At 52.3% G+C, this 16,851-nt stretch overlaps 2 protein-coding genes across 2 annotated transcripts; both read right to left on the minus strand.

Annotated features, from left to right (window-relative positions):
• On the minus strand, positions 1-4,476 carry CPLX3 (complexin 3). Its single transcript, XM_036455743.2, has 3 exons — positions 3,938-4,476; positions 2,724-2,811; positions 1-1,048 (listed from the first exon to the last, which is right to left on the minus strand). The coding sequence occupies exons 1-3, from the start codon at positions 4,099-4,101 to the stop codon at positions 827-829; spliced, it is 474 nt and encodes a 157-aa protein (XP_036311636.1). The 5' UTR covers positions 4,102-4,476; the 3' UTR covers positions 1-826.
• A 2,445-nt stretch (positions 4,477-6,921) lies between these two features.
• Positions 6,922-16,655, minus strand: LMAN1L (lectin, mannose binding 1 like; the record flags this gene model as incomplete). Its single annotated transcript, XM_045586700.1, is given in 14 exon segments — positions 6,922-7,559; positions 8,406-8,451; positions 8,453-8,519; positions 9,189-9,258; positions 10,363-10,400; positions 10,403-10,494; positions 10,771-10,977; positions 12,397-12,662; positions 12,719-12,782; positions 14,055-14,197; positions 14,199-14,219; positions 14,304-14,383; positions 14,386-14,452; positions 16,557-16,655. Coding segments are annotated over 14 exon segments (1,434 nt in total), but the record flags the coding sequence as incomplete, so codon positions are not given.
• Between the last annotated feature and the right edge of the window lie 196 nt (positions 16,656-16,851).

Consider the following 16,851-nt stretch of genomic DNA (forward strand, 5'->3'; position numbering starts at 1 on the left):
GAGTTCTACAGGAAAAAAAAACAGAAATAGGCCAGGCCCTGGGCTTGGCTCAGAGAAGGCCTGAAACTGCCTGGGCTACTGTTCGGTGCCAGCTTCGTCCTTGGCACTTGGTCCTTCCCATGGCATCACTCAGCTGCCAAAAGCCAGAGCCCACAGTGGCAACTGCTTGATGCTGTAACTGCAGCTGCTGCCCTGCCCAAGGAGAGGTGTAGGTTGCCTTCAAGGGGCCAGGGAGGCCAAGCTAGAAAGAACCTTAAAATCACCAAGTTCATCCTCATTTTATAGATGATGAAATGAGGCCCGGAAAGAACAGTGGATTTCAAGGAAAATGAATATCGAGACTCACACTCAACTGTTGTGTGCTTTATTTGTCTGCCGAAAGCCCTCTCTACGCATATATGAGTGTTGGTGCCTGCAGCACCAGGGGTTGGCTCATGTAGGTGTGTCTGTGTGCTCGTGTAGGATGCAGCTGTGGTGTCTGCTTCTGCACATGTCAAGGTCTCTGTGTCCCTCTTTGTGCACTTATGTGCAGGAATTTGGGGTTATGGCGAGAAAAGTCAGTTGAGCCTATTCCTACAATCTTGGGAGGTTTCCCAGGCTGAGTTGGGAGGGTGAGTCCTGAAGGGTAGGGGGAGAATGAGGACTTTGCTCCCAGAGGAGAGGGAGAGAAGGCAGGCTGGAGCAGGCAAGGGTCCTGGGACTAGCCTGGTGCAGTGGAGACGAAGACAAGGGGAGGGATATTGGTCCGTGGAAGTTGAGGCATGCTCTTAGCACTCAGGTGGGCCCAGTCCTCTGATCACCCCAGTGAGCAACCCAGGGGAAGTAGTCACATGATGTGGCACTTCTCAGCTGATTGCTTGAGGTTCCCCAGTGTGGCTTGGGCTTTGTCCTTGAGGGAGCCAAGGTCTAAGCCAGGAAGGCTGGCCAGCTGCCCGAGGACTGAGGCCCTCTCTTCCTCCTCCGTATCCTCCTCAATCATCTTGGCCAGCTCCCGGGGCAGCTCCACGTCTCCACCTGCCATCTGGATCTGGCTCTCATCGGTCTCATTCTGAAGAGAAGGGAGGGTTGGGCTGGAGTTGGAGATCTGTGGGACCCAAGCTGAGGGTAGAGGGAGGAGCCCGGACTGGGTTCCAGGCTCCTAGGTTCTTGAGCCACATGTTCCAGTGAGCTCATTCCCCACCCCCACTTCCCAGGATCAAGCTTTTGACATTTGTATTTTTATACCACATTACTTCACTCTGAGATACTGAAGGGGATACAAAATAAGAATACCTAGGAGTCAGATTGTTACAGTTAGTCATATATTGACTATTGTTAACTACAGTGAAGGACATTACCGATAATAGTGGTGGGTATCATTCATCAAACACTTTTTATATGGCTGATATTGAGCTGTGTGCTTTTAATTCTCACAATGACCCTGCAAGATAATTATTGTTTTCTCCATTTTACAAATAAGGAAATTGAGGCTCAGATAACTTAAATAAGTAACTTGCCCCTGATCATACAACTTGGAAGGGGGACAGGTACATTTAAACAGATGTCACTGATACCAACATCTGTGCTCTCTTTGCAAGGCACCTGCTAATGTCATTGCATTTCTCTATCCCTTTGGGGGCCCTGGGGCTTCCTACATTATGTCCTATTCAGTTACAGCCAAGTCTTTCCTCTTCTACTGGACTCAGAGTTCCCTAATGAAAGTTGTGTCTCTTATATGCTTAATGCAAGCATTTGAGGAATGACCCCATTCCTAGCTATGTTTAACTCAGTTACTTCCCAGAAAGGCAAACTTTCTGGACATGTTTTCCCTCTGAGATACTTCTAAAAGACTGGGGCCCTGTGGGGAGTCAGAGGTAGCCAGAGGCTCAGGAAATATTTGTTGAATGAGTGGATGTGATATTCACATGTATGATCTTCCAATTCAGTTGGAAGATCAAGGTCGGTATACTGAGCACTATTTCTGTTTTTCTTTAGAGTCTATCATAGTTCTGGGGACTTGGAGTAGTTTGTGCCTTAGTTCTCTCCTTAGGGAATAGGAGTAGAACACTTACAGCCCATCTGGTGCTGCAGTGCATAGAGGAGACATCCTGGCTGCTTGGCCAACCAAGGAGTTACTTTGCTCTCTGCAGACAGACCCATACTCTGGAAAGCAGCCAGGGGCCTGGAGAAGGCTCAGCATTCACAAGCTTGGGCACCATCACTCACTGATTGTATGATCTTAGCCAAGTCCTTTAATCTATCTGAGTCTCAGTTTCCTTATTTGTAGATGTGGGTGATTGCTACCTGGATGAATTACTAAGGGGTTAGGTAAGGGTGTGAAGGTAGCACAGATAGTGCTACCTTCTCTCTCCATCCCACCTTGCCCAGGTGTTCAGAAGCCTCAAGAGCCTCACCCCCATGGTAGTCTATTGCCTTCCAACTCTTCATCTGCTTGAGCCTGACTTGTATTGGGGGAGTTAGGTTGGAGGACAGAAGGGGCCTGAACTGGCTCCAGAAACACAAACCTATCAGTCTCTGGAGGACTGGACAATCCCTCCTTGCCAAATCCTAGGCTTAGGCGGGCTCCATTTAAGGAGTGAAGGAGTGAAAGAATAAATGATCCCACCAAGCTTTCCATGAGTGTTAGGAGCTGAAAGCCATGGCTCCCAGAGTGGGGCAAAGGAGTCCAGGGCCCAGGGCTCAGGGGCCTGGATATGCCTTGAAGCTCCATCTCCAAAGCTTACCTTGGGCAGCCGGTATTTGTCTCGGAAGTGGCTCCGAAGCATGGCCCGCACTGCCTTCCTCTGTGTGAACTGTGTGTCACGTTCCATCCTGCAGGGGTGCAGGGACAGAGTCATAGCCAGCACCAAAGAGATGGGCACCCGTGGGCCTGTATGTCAGAATGGTGCTTGGACCTGGCAACTGCCTGTTGCTCTTTATGGCCTAGCCCCCATCACAGGGCCCTTTCTAGTCTCCACACATGCCTCTGGACAGAGCTATGGGAGGGAGGTTGTTCTGGCTGCCTAATATATGTCCCTCTAAGCCTCGGACTCATTAAGTCTTTTCCCTTCCTGGCAGGTTACTTGGAGAGTGTGTGTGTGTGTGGGGGGGGAGAGTACTTGAATCAGACTTGGTTTCATATCTGGCTCTATTACCACTTTTGTTATGGATATGTCTTTGAGTAAGTCACTTACCTTCCTCTTATAAAATGAGGATAAGATTTTTCAATTCACAAAACTGCTATCAGATGAAATAATTATAGCTAACAGTTAATGATTTACCATGTTCTAGGTGCTGTGCTAAGCGGTTTACATTAAGTAACTTAATCCTAATAAAAATAAGGCATGCTTTATAATTATCATCCACACTTACAAAAGAGAAAACCAAGGGACAGAAAGGTTAAGTAAATTACCTAAAATCACTCAGCTATAAAGAAGCAAATCTAGGATCTGACACAATCAGTTCTGGAGTCTAGCCCTAACTCCACTCCAGCTGTCTCTCTGTTCCAGCATTGCCCAAACATCAGTGGACTCAATATCTACGAGTGCCCCCATTTCAGGATCTGTCTCCCTGACTCTGAGCCCCCCTCAGCTGCACTGCTTTTCTCAGACCTCAGGCTCAGAAGAGCTCCATTTGGAAGACCCAGACATTGGGACCAGATCGGATTAAAGGATTACTTGTTTCATCAGAAATACACGTGCCCCACCCGGTCCCAGACCCCTATCGCCCCTGCCCCCACTTCCTCTGCACCTAATGTGAGCTGGGGTGGGGTCCTGGGTTTGGAAGGCTGTGGCTGGGGGTGGCAGAGGGTAACCTAGAGGTGCACATCCCAGCCTCTGACTTATCTAGAAAAGTAGGGGAAGGGGTTGGGATCTGAGACTACCCTAGAGGTGGGCCGGACAGCTGGAGGATGGGGTGTGGGAGAGGGTACTTGGAGGTGGGAAGGGATCTCACTCACTTCTCTTCCACCAGTTGCTTCTGATACTCCTCATACTCCTCTTGGCTCATGCCCTGTGCTTGGGCGGCGGACTTGTCCCCGTCTCCCTTTTCTTCGCCGCCACTCAGGCTTCCAGTGAGGTTCTTCAGCTGGCTGCCCACCATGGTTTTTACCATGAATGTCATGGCCTTCGCTGGCCCGGCCACTGGGCACCAGGCACGTCTGCGCCTACTTCAGCACTAGGTCTCACGGACAGCTCCCGCTGCAGGCTAGCACCCCACTCTCTGAGCCGCCTGCTGCTCTCTCTCCATCCCCGGCCCCGCCCCCATCTCGCAAACCGCTCCTCACCGAGGGGTGGGGGACATGCACGGGGCTGAGGAGGCTGGACCACGTGCCTGCTCTGCACTCCCGCCTCTCCTACGTGCCTCCTTCAACTCCAAGCTCTGCCCCGCACTGCTGACAACGGGTCAGGGATCTTTGGGCAGAGGGTCGCTCCTTAGGGAAACGGGCTATGTGAGATGTGCCCCAGGAACCTGGGAGCCTGGAAGCCTGGCTCCCTACGACCCCAAGAGAGTTGCATCCAGGGGCAAAAATCCAGCCCTGGGCTCTATCCCTATTTCTCCCCAACCTGCTGCCCCAGCAGCCGCCTGAAGAGCTTCACACTGGGAAAGGGAGGGAGACAGAAAGTGAGGAGACCCAATTCTGGCTCCATGTGTTGCCTCACAGTTCTCCACCATGTGCCTGCTCCTGTGACCCCTGGGACTGAAGGGAATTGGGAGAGAGAGTTCACGGTGATGCTGGCTGGATTATCCGAATTTGTTCTGGTGAGTTTGGGGACAGATTTTTAAAAATATATATATTTTATTGATTTTTCACAGAGAGGAAGAGAGAGGGATAGAGAGTTAGAAACATCAATGAGAGAGAATCATTGATCAGCTGACTCTTGCACACCCCCAAGTGGGGATGTGCCCACAACCAAGGTACATGCCCTCGACTGGAATCGAACCCGGGACTTTTCAGTCCGCAGGCCAACGCTCTATCCACTGAGCCAAACCGGTCCCGGCTGGGGACAGAATTTTACACAGTTGTGCCTCCTCTCTCTCCACAGTCCAGGGTTCAAGATCTGTGTGGTATCCAGTCTTTTTGTATTCAAGCAAACTCTTGGCCTCTGGGCTGCTTGAAGCCCTCTCCCAGCTACATCTCTAGAAGAGACAGAAAAGAAAGCCTTCAGAGACATAAAGGCAAACCTGGAAGGTAAATGAGCATATCAGAGCTTAGAGAGAGGGAAGTCACCTTTAATAAGATTGGAGCTCCCCAAAAGCTGAAAGGGGAGGAGTTGGGCACCCAGAGGGAAGATACTGGCCCAGCTCTACGCCTCCTAGACACCATCCACTTCCCAGTGAAGAGAAGCGACTCTCCTTCGGACTTTGAGGTAGGTCACACAGGCAAGCATGCTGGGGGAAAAGGGGCTGCCTCCTCAGAGTTCCAGGACCCTAAGGGGGCATGTACAGGACTCAGGAGAAGGCTGCAGACTGTCCTACAAGCAATTGCTCAGCTCCTGCCTGCTGGCAGGGAGAGGAGAAGCTTACTTGAGCCTCTCCCTTCTAGGCTTTTGAGAGCAGGTTCCTTACACATATTACACTCACTGCAGCACAGTCTCCCCTGATCTGGGGACTTCTATGGCTCCTTTGGTCTGCTCTATCAGAACATACTGTCCCTCTGGCATCCAAGGCCTGCCTGTCCAAGGTTTCCAGCCTTATGGCCACCATTGCAGTCCTATGTAACATATAAGCCTGTCATCATTCCACCTCAAAATTCTATTGCTCTTCTGCTCACAGTAGATGGTCCCCTCTGCAACTCTGCTTCCCCCCCTCCCCTCACATGCTTTTATTTCTTAATGAGTGTTCCTCCTGTTAAGTATCTAGCAACCAATGAATGACGGGAATCAGATTTCCAGGTGGGTTGAAATCATTCCGATCCTGCACCGATTCATGTCACTTTCTCTTGTCCCGTAGCCTTTGAAGTGCTCCAGCTTGTCCTTCCTGCGGAGCCAGACGCGGGCTGCTTGACACTGCTGTAAAAGTTCGCGCCCACCTGGGTCAGGCATGACGAGGACTCCTGGGGTGGCTCTTGAGCCCCATCTGCTCGAAGCCCTCGTCGGGGGAGGCTGCGAAGCACTCGTGCTGCCGGATCTCCATCCTGACCATCAGCGGCAGGCGCGCAGGGGCTCGGGGAGCGGGAATGCGGGGAATGCCGAGGACGAGGGGCGGCGCGGGCGAAGTGGGGCGGGCAAGGTCAGGGAGGGAGTGGGGAGGAGGAGAAGAGAGGAGGGGCGAGGGCGAGAGGGAGTCGGGGAGGGAGGGGCGCCTGCTCTGAAAAGGCAGAAGTGCGGGTGAGAGCAGAGGCGCTGCGGTATCACCCGCCGCCGTGGTCCCGCGGTGCCGCCAGCAACTCTGCTTTTAAAGCTCAGCGCACTTCACTGCTCCTCCAGGACCACCTCCCCTACACTGATTCTTCTTGTCTTGTCATTCCACCAACAAAAGCTTTCAATCCCATTTCTGAGCTTTTTAGCACACCCTACATCTCTAAATGCTTCACTCATTCAACTACTACTCACCAAGCAGAAATAGTGACCTCCGCCAACCTTTGTGGCTTATTGATTACAGAGAAGGGAGATGGAGAGAGAAATAGCAATGTCAAGAGTCACTGATCAGCTGCCCCACACTGGGGATCAAGCCCACAAACCCTGACCAGGAATTGAACCATGACCTCCTGGTTCATAGGCTAGGCAACCTTTGTGATTCTATTTTTAAATTATTTTTTAATTTTTATTCACTTTTTACAGAGAGGAATAGAGAGTTAGAAGCATCTATCAGCTGCTTCCTGCATATCCCCTCTTGTGGACGTGCCCCTGGCTGGAACCAAACCCGGGACCTTTCAGCCCGAAGGCCGAAGCTCTATCCACTGAGCCAAACCGGTTTTGGTTTTGTGATTCTTTTTGCCCATTTTCACAAATTGGTCCAGCCTTTGCTATGATAGAACTGAACTTGCCACTTTTTCTCCAAAATATTGTGTCCTTTCATGCTTCCATGCCTTTTCTCATGCTGTTTCCTCTATAATGATGACTTTACTTATCAGGTTGGAAAACTAATTGCCTGATGACCCATATCAAAGATCCCTTCTAGGCCAATTCCCTGATCTCCCTAAGCTGAGTCAAATGTGTTTTTGTTGTTGTTGTTTTTTTTAACTGTCATATGGCCTCTGAGCTTTCTGCCATCATGGTACTGACCACATAGGGTGTGAGTATCAGGTACTTGTCAGTTTCTCACACTAGAGAGATTATTGTGAGGGCAGGATCTAGATGGGACCAGTGGCCGAGCACATGGTGAGTAGTGAATATTGAAACTATTGCCAGAGGGTAGAACAGGCAGGTGGGTCTTAATGCTCCCCTCAAATCAGATTATTATGCTCAGAACCAAGCCAAGTAGGTACGGAAAGTTCTGCCTACAGGGAGGCCCACTTGAAGTGCACATAGAAGAAGAAAAAGGAAGATGAGGAGGAAGAACAGGAAGATGCTGGGATGTAGGCACGAGAAGGCCCCTGGGGGCTGACCAGCTGGTCCGGGTTCCTAGGCTGCTGCTTTCTGAAAGGGGAAGTTCTAAGGTCCTGGATCAGCTTCTTATTCAGAAGGAGGGAGGAGACCTGGAATCTGGGCCATTGTGGGTTCTGCTTCTCTCTGTCGGGCTTGGGGTGCTATGGTTTTCATCCAGGGCACTTGGAGAGGGGGCAGAGTGCAAAGCTGCCTCCCCACAGCTTCCATGTCTCCATCTGTGGGAACAGCTGGGAAGGCCTGGGGCCTGAGATCATTAGGGGACCAATGGCTCTTGAAATGAGAGAGAGGGGGGGAGGGGGGAGAGAGACAGAGAGAGAGAAAGAGAGAGAGAGGAGACAGAGGGTGGGAGAGAGAGAGGGAGGGAGAGAGAGAGAGATGGAGGGAGAGAGAGAGAGAGCGAGAGAGAGCGAGAGAGAGAGAGAGAAGAGAGAGAGAGAGAGAGAGAGAGAAGAGAGAGAGAGCGCATGCGCACGAGGGCAAAAGACAGGGTGGATGGTAAAGGCAAGGGAAAGAGCCAGATGGGGCAGGGGTATGGGGAAGAGCAGGCTGGTCTGAATGATCTTGGGCATAGCCACTCCCATTTCTCTTCTAGTCATTGAGGGAGTTGGGCCAAGTGGTCTCAAGAGCCTTGTTGACACTGAGAGTCTGTGAGACTCTCCAGAAAGCAGACAGGTCAGAGAGAAGATGAGATGTGTCATGCGTGCATGTGTGCATTGCACACACAGATACAGACACAGGTTTGCCTTCCAGCGGTTCAAGGAGGCAAGGATTAAGACAAGACAGCCTGGGGCTCAGAATTATTGGAAAAAGGAGGTGAGCCTGGATCTCATGGATGGAACCCCCATGGTTCCCCTTCCTTCCCCCTTATTACTGGGCCCAAAAGTCATTCTGCAGGAGGCTCAGGATCTGAGCCAGCTCTAAGATGATGCTTGATGTCCACAGGCAGGTAGAAGACCTGGGATTTTGAAACCATGTGGTTTACTGCATCCCAGTGGGGAGTAGAAACCAAGGCAGAGGACTCATTACCCATTTTGGTACCATCCAAATTGCCTAACCATTTCTCATAATTCCCAGAAGCAGCAACTGGGTGTGGAACAGGCAACATCTATAGGGCCCTTCTTGTGGGCTGTTCTTACCCCAAACCTCCTTTCTGGTTCCCAAGACAGCTTTAGCTCAGTGAAGGATCTCCCTAAAGCTATCTGTCTCAACCCCAGGCTCCCTGGGCTCTGCCTTCCATCCCTAGCCCTCAGGAGATTTAGCTCTTTTTCCTGGTCCCTTCTTCCCACTCCCAGTCTAGACAGTGGAGGAGGGGGAGGAGAGACAGGGATCGGGCTGCATCCATAGCATCCAGCCTGAAGCCACCCTCCTCCCTGGTATCAAGGTAAATCCCTGTTCCCAGGGCTCTATGGGTAGCTCCAGAGACCTGTCCTAGAGTGGGACACTGAGATGGGAGGGGGCAAAAGGAAGCCAGGGGCCTCCTACCATCACTAGGCTTGATCTTGGTTGTGCTTTCTCCAAGAATCCCATCAAAATGTCCCCTCCTTCCAGGAGCTCAGATTTGCTCTCCCTCCCTAAGGTGAGAATATCCAGTGGGGTGTTGGTGGAATGGGGCTTCTTTTCTTCCACCCTCATGACCCCTCCTAGTCCTGTGCCCTTACCTCATCTCATACAGGTTTTGGAGGAGAGTCCACTACTGTCCACAAAACAGGGTGCTGACCCTGGCAGAGTCCTGCAGGAAAGCAAGCCTCTTTTCTAGGGGCCAGGACACAACCCCTCTGCTCTGAGAGTCCACCTTTCTGGGGCACTGCAGCCCTCTTGCTTCTAGAGGCCTTACCAGATTACCCGACCCCCTCATTATGGACACATTGAATTTATCTGACCCCTGTCTATCTCGGCTCTTGGATTCTCCATCCTCTCAAAACCCTCTCCCAGAGTGTGGTCCTACCCCACTTCCCCCAGACAGTGGTCACTTCCGGGGTTTGTCATAACCCTCCACTTTCTAGAAATGGTTCTGCCCCTGAAGGAGCAGAGGCCCAGTTCAGTCTTCTCCCCCCACTTCTCCTGGGACACAGTCCAAACTGTGGCCAGTGCCGGTCAACTCAAGCTCAATGCTTGAGCCCCTGTCTTGCCGAGTGACCTAGAGAGATTGCCTCTCTGGAGTGGATAGAATCTGGCAGGCAGGATCTTGGGCCTGGAAATAGGAATAGAGAAGCCTAGCCTTGGAATATGGTGTCACTCCAGTAGCCCAGCCTCAGATACTCTGGCCTGAGGATACAAGATTCAAACCTTGAGCTACCAGAGCCCAGCAAAACCTATGGGAAGCACTGGCCTCTTCTGCCCAGGATCTAACTCCTGGGCTGGTTCAACTCTCAGGTTTCAGGCTGGGCAGGCCATGGGGAGAAGCCAGGATGGCAGTGGAGGAGATGAAACGAGGACTGTGGTACTTCTGAGTACCAGAAGTCATATGTGAATCAAGTCACATATGGAACTATTATACAAGCAAATTAGAACCCAGTCTACTTTTGTTACTTGTCTAAGGACCTACATCCAAATACCTGGCTTCTCCTCTCTCCAGTCCCAGCTGCGTGGCTTCTTGGGCATTTGTTTGTGCTGTTACCCTCCTGCATAATCCCCTGTCTGGCGAGTCCTTCCCATCCTGGACCTGCCGCATTTCACCTTTGGCCTCCTTTCCCTCCAGACCTTGAAGGACAATAGTTCCCAGCTATAGTGCTTGCTCCTCTTTCAGGACACAGGGAGCCCCCTGGTGCCGTGGGCCCAGTGCCTAGGGAGCTCAGCTTCTTTAGCCTGCATGGGTGTTCCAGGGGCCACTCACCCAGCCGCCTTCAGGCCTGGCCTGACCTAGGGATCCAGCTGCTTCTTCCATTGCCTCTCAGCCTGGGCCAAGTGGTCAGAGAGACCCTGCAGGATCTTCTTGTGTGTGTTCAGTGTCTCCTCCAGGTCAATCCTCTGGGGATTGGTGCAGAGCTGGGACAGCCAGACAGCTGGGTGGGGCAACAGATCATATCTATAGGGGCTTTTTGGAGAGGGGGACAGAGGAATGGCTTCTGCCTCCAAAACTCCCCGGAAAGATGTGTCTGGGTGGTGGAGTGGGAATAGGGGAGAGCATCTAGGCCCCAGGGAGTGCTAGTTATAGCCTCTATCTCCCCATTAGTTTAGACTCCTGATTGGAAGGGGAGAGAATTCTATGATACTCAAATGGGCCCCTTCCCTACCTGCCTGCTTCCTGGGCCCCTCTTCCTGGGCTTTGGAATTCAGCTTTGGAATCTTATCTTCCCTGGTGCCCAGGGCCAGCCTTGCCTGCAGCCCTTCCGGCTGCACTGGCTGGTTAGGACCCCTTCTCTGTGCCCCCACAGCCTTCAGCCAGCCTGCAAAGTCCTTGAAAACAAGGCCTGGCTCTAGGTCACCTCTGATCCCAGCACTGCCCAGCCTGAGCAAAACTCAGAGAGCAGGAAGAGATAATGTTTGGAATGGCAGGTCTGTTAGCACCATGACATGAGCAGAAGCATCTAGGGAGGGAAGGAGTTCCTGAGCTGCCTCTCCCCCAGTCCTGCCCCCAATGTGGGCCCATGGCTGATATCACCTCTGGACCTTTCAGACTAAGGTCAGATAGGACAAGACGTCGTGGTCCTCTGGAAAAGGGGATAGAGAAGGAAGGGGAAGCCTTCTACCTCCAACAGCCTACTCACTCAGTCCCCACCTCCCGGGCTTCATTATATTTCAGGCTGGCAAAAGATCTGTGTGACCTTAGGCAGCTCTGACCCTTGCCTGGCTTATTTCATAAGAAAGGTAAGAGGGTCAGACATGCAGATGGGTGGTCTGTGAGGGTCGATGTCCCCCACCAGCCAGAGTTGGGCCCCCAGTGAGTAGGAAAATTAGAGCCAAGGAAGCAGATTGAACAACACACAAAGGCCCCAGGGAGCTACTGACAAAAGCAACCACATGGTGGCTACCTCCTCAACATGGCTCTGACTATGTCACTGTCCTCGGAGACCAGTGACTCCCCAATGCCCAGAGTCTAAAGACTGAAGTCTTGGCATTCACGAACTCCCACTGTCTGGTTGCACCAACTATGGGTCCCTCCATGGACTCTCCATTTTATCCTTTGCTCCATTTCCCTAAGTACTCCTCCTGCCTGTCCCTCTTCCACTTGTCCCACAGCTCCCAGCAAGGGGTACTTATGGGACCAACACTGGAATTAAAGCTTCTTGTGTTTTATTCTATTTGAGACTTTTAACAACTCTGCAAGGCCTTGTGATTTGCCCAGGTCACACAGTGAGGAAGTGGCTGGCAACACACCCAGTGCTCCTTTGAATGTGTGCTCAGGTGGCTCATAAGGACGCTCCTCTGTCTCACCTACAGGGTTCTGGTGGCTGCTGACACCCAAAGAAACTTCCAGGAGCCAACAGCAGGGGTCCCACATCAATGCAGAGCAAATCCAGGCCTCTGGGAGTGTTCAAGGACACCTGAGGGGCACGGAAGCAGTTGAGCACCTTACAGATGGGGCTTCCTCCTCTTGGCTCGTGACAGGAAAAAATATCCCCAAATCTGAGTGCCTGGGTCCCCTGGCCCTAAAGGGGGGCAGGCAGCCTCAGGGAGCGGTTTGCACACCTGGTCTCATGTTAGTCCTCACAGGTATGTGCTTTGGGCCAGTTAGGATTCTGTGTAGGGAGGAGGATCATATATGTATGTGCTGCTCATATGTTCCAGGGGCCCTGCATGGTGTCAGACAAAAATTAGTTGAGGCCACAACAACAGATTACACAGCATCTTTGTAGCTCTGAGCCCTGTAATCTGCACACCCTGCTTGTTTGTACGACCTGCAAAAGCAAAAGAAGCTGTGTGTGCTCACGGGCAGACTCTACTCCCATTGGCGAGCTGTGCTTTAAAGGGGCATGGTCGGTTCCGGAAGTCGTGGTAACGAGAGCCCAGCACCCAGCTGGCTCTTTCTCTGTGGGGACTTAGAGTCCAGCAGGGCCGTACAGGACCCAAGGACTGGACAGTGGGTTGGTTCTGGAGGCCATTCTTTCCAGGCCAGCAGTGCCACTTCCCCCCAGCTGGATGACCTGCTGGGACCTGTCCCTGTGGTCCAGCTTGAGTCTCCCTTGCTGTAGTCTAGTCCTTAGCCGAAGAGGGAGAGGCAGGAGGACAAGCCCTGCTTAGAAGGGTACAGGGACCTGGAACTTACGGAAGAGGTCTAAGTTCTTTCTGGGACTTTTTCCAGGGGCACAGAGGCTGGACCCAATGGGGAGTTTTGCCCTCAATCCTGCAGGCCCACCACCTCCTCCCACCTTTCCTCGCTCTTTTCTTTCCTTAAACCCTGAGCCCCCCTTCGCCTCTGGGTAGGGCCTCTCTTTCCTGTCCCTCTGCCAAGCTTGGACTGTAGCAGGACAGACTCAGGACAGACGACATGAGGCGTCTCCTAATGGACAAGGACAATACGACCAGCTTGCCTGTCCCGCAGGGCTGTGCAGCAGGCTCTGGGGAGTTAGGAAAGGGTGTGGAGCCTGAGAGGCCCTGAGTTTCTCTGGGCACACAGACCACAGGTGCTGCTCATAGCACAATCCTGTCATTGCCACCTTCAGAGGAAGGTGACACAGAGCGAAGCCAGCTCCAAGCAACCACCTGCATATGCCTCCTAGCTGTGACCATGAGCAAGTTACCTCACCTTTCCAAACTCCCACTCCTCACCTTTAAAATGAGAATAGTAATCAAAACTACCTCATAACGTTGTATGAGGGTTAACTAAGACAACGAATGGTGCTGTGCCTGGCATATAGTAAGCTCTGCTCCATAAACGTCAGCAATTATTCAAATTGTTACGAGCTAAGGGATGTTTGCTGAGAGACACTGGTGAACTGGCCCAGCTACTGAGGAGGCAGTGGGCTGGAGAGGGAGGGGAAGCCACATCATCTGGAGAAAGGGAAGGGCGGTGATAGGCAGCTGGCACAGGCAGAGGGTGTGGACCATCCATAGGCAATTCTGGCCTCAAATCTCAGGTCAGTACACAGCTATGTAACCTCAGGCAAGTCACTTCACCTCTCTGGGCCTCAATATATTCACCTGTAATTGGGGACTAACAATCCCCACTTCTCAAGTATGTTGTGTATCAGATGAGATGACATGAGAAAAAACAGCGCAGGCCTCACCTGATCATGTCACTACCCCCGCTGGTCTGGAGCTGCTGGGTTGAATGAACAGGGGATTCTCTGTGGTAGTTCCCAGGAGGAACAAGCAGACTCTGCTCCTGGGCCCAGAGGAGGCACAGCTGGGACTTGAGTGGGAGGGAGTCCCAGGGAGGCACTACCTTTGAGCTATCAGCTCAGATAGGCAAGGAAAACATAGCCCTAGGAGGGGTAGGCTCCTTGTCAGAGGCTGGGGCAGGGGCACGAGTGGGCAGTGTGGATGCAGCCCAGGAATGGGAGTAGGTGTCAGTCCAGACGAGCTTTCAGGGGATGTGCTCTTCACTGGTCAGCGCATGGATGACAGGGCTATCCATGCGCTGACCATGGACACAGGAGGAGGGTGTGGGTGTGCAGACAGAAGTCATTACTCACCTGGGTATCCTGGGATGAGGAGTCCAAGAGGATCCCAATGTCATTCCTCAAGGCAGGCTCCCCCAGGACAGAGCTGTCTTGGCCCTGCTCTTGGCCCCTGGGTGTACCACACAGTCTGTGGGTCCCCAGCTGCTCAACTTCTCAACCGAGGGCTCACCACCCACCTCCCTGACTCACCCTTTCTGCTGGGGCCACTCACCATGACCTGGGCCTGGTGCCCTGGCCCTGGCCCAGTCACCCTCATCTGCATGTCCACCTGCCAGCCAGATTAGAGGACAGGGCCCTGCTCTACACTGCTCCGCTTCAGCTCCACACGGATGGGGCCAGCGCACTTCCTCTGGATGTTATCTGTGCGCCAGGGCAAATCAGGGCCTGGGTCCCACTTCCCTTTCTCCCCGTTATTCTTTCTCATTGGCCAGGCTGGGCTCTGGGAGAAGGAAGCAGGTAACATCAAGGCTTGCCATTAAATACCAGGCTGGCTGGTCAGACACAGGAATCCACTGAAGAAGTGGGCATTGGAGCCTAGCACGGGGAAGGGCAACACATGCCAGACCATGTAGAGCACTTTGCCTGCCTTCTCACTGAGCTCACCACAAGTCTGTGCAGTCTGTCTTTAACAGATTTTACGGATGAGAAAACCGAGGCTCAGAAAAGTTAAGGAATTAAGTGGATTGGAACTTGGCTCCATCTAACTCCAAAATACTAGCCTTTTCCACCAGGAGAGAGCTTTGTGTCTAACCCTTTCTGTTACTCAGATGAGGAAACTAAGGCCCTGTGAGGGAAAGGGCATGGCTGTGACCATGGAACATATGAGAGCACTTTGAGAGAATTAGCCACGTGGGGGAGTCTAAGGGGGAGCAATAGAAGGTGAAAGAAAGATGAAAGCAAAGGTAGAATGAGCCTGCAAGATTGAGAAGGAAGGGGGAAGGATGGAGTGTATGTATGTGAGAATTATCACTGGTGGAGGTGAGGGGGATGAAGGAGCCCTATTTTGTAAAATGGAAGGGAGAGAAACAGACAGGATTGGCCAGAACCAGGGAAAGGGAGGTCAGAGACCCCACCCCAGCTGCCTCTCCACCCTTCCATCCTGCTAAACTAGAACCAGGCCCAGGTCCCAGTCTCAGCCAGGACTTTCTAGAGATGTTATTCCAGCCTCTTAGCTTGGCAAAGGCCCGGCTGGAGGCAGGGAAGCTCAGAGGCTGCAAGGCCAGAAATCCTGGGGGCCTTGGAAGCCACCACTGCTTCTGAAGTGACTTGCAGGAGGCAAGAGTTGACTCACTGTGACTACACTCATGCCTTGTGCCTTCTGTGGGTTGTTCATGGAACTGTGAACTCCTTGTATCTGATGCAGCCCTTTGTCTTGGAGCTGGGCACAGAGGGACATGGGGAGGGAGTCAATAAAAAGATCAATGAATGAATAAATGGACAATGTGCATACCCTGGGAAATTTGTTTCCCACGTGGTCTGTGACACCCCAAACTTAGCAAGGCCCACAGCGGTGAGTGTGTTATCGGCCCTGCTACCCTGGCCCTGAGGCAGTGCCTGGCTTGGTGCTGTGAGAAACAGCCACTCCTTTGTTTGCCTCTCGGTGCTTCTGTGAGCAGGAGCCAAGACTCTGAGATAGAAGCTGTCATCTTAAAGGGAATTTGTTCTGGTCTCAGGAACAGTGCCGTTTTTCAGAACTTACATCACATAGACAGAAATACACAATGGATCTTCTGTTTGCTTTGCCTGCTAGGAAGCGCTAAACCAGATTCATGGCCCAACTCTGAAGGGTATGCAGATCTTGGTATAACCTGGGCAGACCTATGTTTTGGTAACAAGCCATCTTCCTGAACTCATTTTATGTCTCAGCCCCAACCACAAGCCTCATTCTTCTTGCTCACTCCTAGTTAAAACTCCTGCCTATTGCATAGGTCCCTGTAAGTCCTCCAAAATCGTATTGAACATTAGGTAGAAGACATACTTTTTGTAGTTCTGGGTTTGGAGGTTCTGAACAGATTTGTGGGTAAGATGTTCTCATACTGGTGTCCCTCTGGCAAAACAGCCAGCCATGAAGAGCCCTCCTCCAGGCAGCCCCCTGGTTCTCCTGGATGGTCATAGGCCCAACAGCGTGGAGCTGAGTAGAGGTTTGTGCTGATCTAAGTTGCCGTGTGTGTGTGTGTGTGTGTGTGTGTGTGTGTGTGTGTGTGTGTGTTCATGGGTCTAAGAGGGAGGGTCCTCCAAAAAAAAGGCAGAAGGAGAGAGAAACCCTAGGGCAGAGAAGGAAAGAGGCAGAGAGGAGAAACTGAGGCTGGTGGATAGGGCTTTGATGTGGTGGGTAGAACAGGAGGCGAGTCTGGGAGGGGTCTTGGGTCCCTGGACCCATCTTGGGCAGAGGCTGGTATTGGCAGACCCACTCCTCACCAAGTCACAGCCACTCCTAGTGGTCAGCTGCTTCAGTCCCCATCACATCCCTCGCTCCATGATGGCTCCAGAATGGTATCCCAGATCCAGGCAATGCTAACCTTGGTCCTTGGAAGCTGAGATCATACTCAAACTTTCACTGAGGAGGATGGCACCCAGGAGGAAGAGAAGACAGAGCCAGGGGTCAGGGGCACTGATCTGGGCCCAGGGTGGATCCCTACCTGGGAGGCCAGGTGGGAAGAAACTGGGTACTGGCTTTTGGCTCTCCATTCTCCCTCCCGCCCCTCACAGACATTCTGTTCCTTCTGGGCTTGATCTCAGGTCTGCCCCTCCTCACTTGG

Source organism: Pipistrellus kuhlii, unplaced genomic scaffold (genome assembly GCF_014108245.1).
Source record: "Pipistrellus kuhlii isolate mPipKuh1 unplaced genomic scaffold, mPipKuh1.p scaffold_m20_p_1, whole genome shotgun sequence".
Lineage (NCBI taxonomy): Eukaryota > Metazoa > Chordata > Mammalia > Chiroptera > Vespertilionidae > Pipistrellus > Pipistrellus kuhlii.

Excerpts from the sequence above, each read along its gene's own strand:
- CPLX3 (XM_036455743.2), bottom strand. The coding sequence starts at position 4,101 with ATGACATTCATGGTAAAAACCATGGTGGGCAGCCAGCTGAAGAACCTC. Across the intron at positions 2,812-3,937 it reads AAGCAACTGGTGGAAGAGAA|GATGGAACGTGACACACAGT; the intron begins GTGAGTGAGATC and ends GCACCCCTGCAG. Across the intron at positions 1,049-2,723 it reads ACAAATACCGGCTGCCCAAG|AATGAGACCGATGAGAGCCA; the intron begins GTAAGCTTTGGA and ends CCTTCTCTTCAG.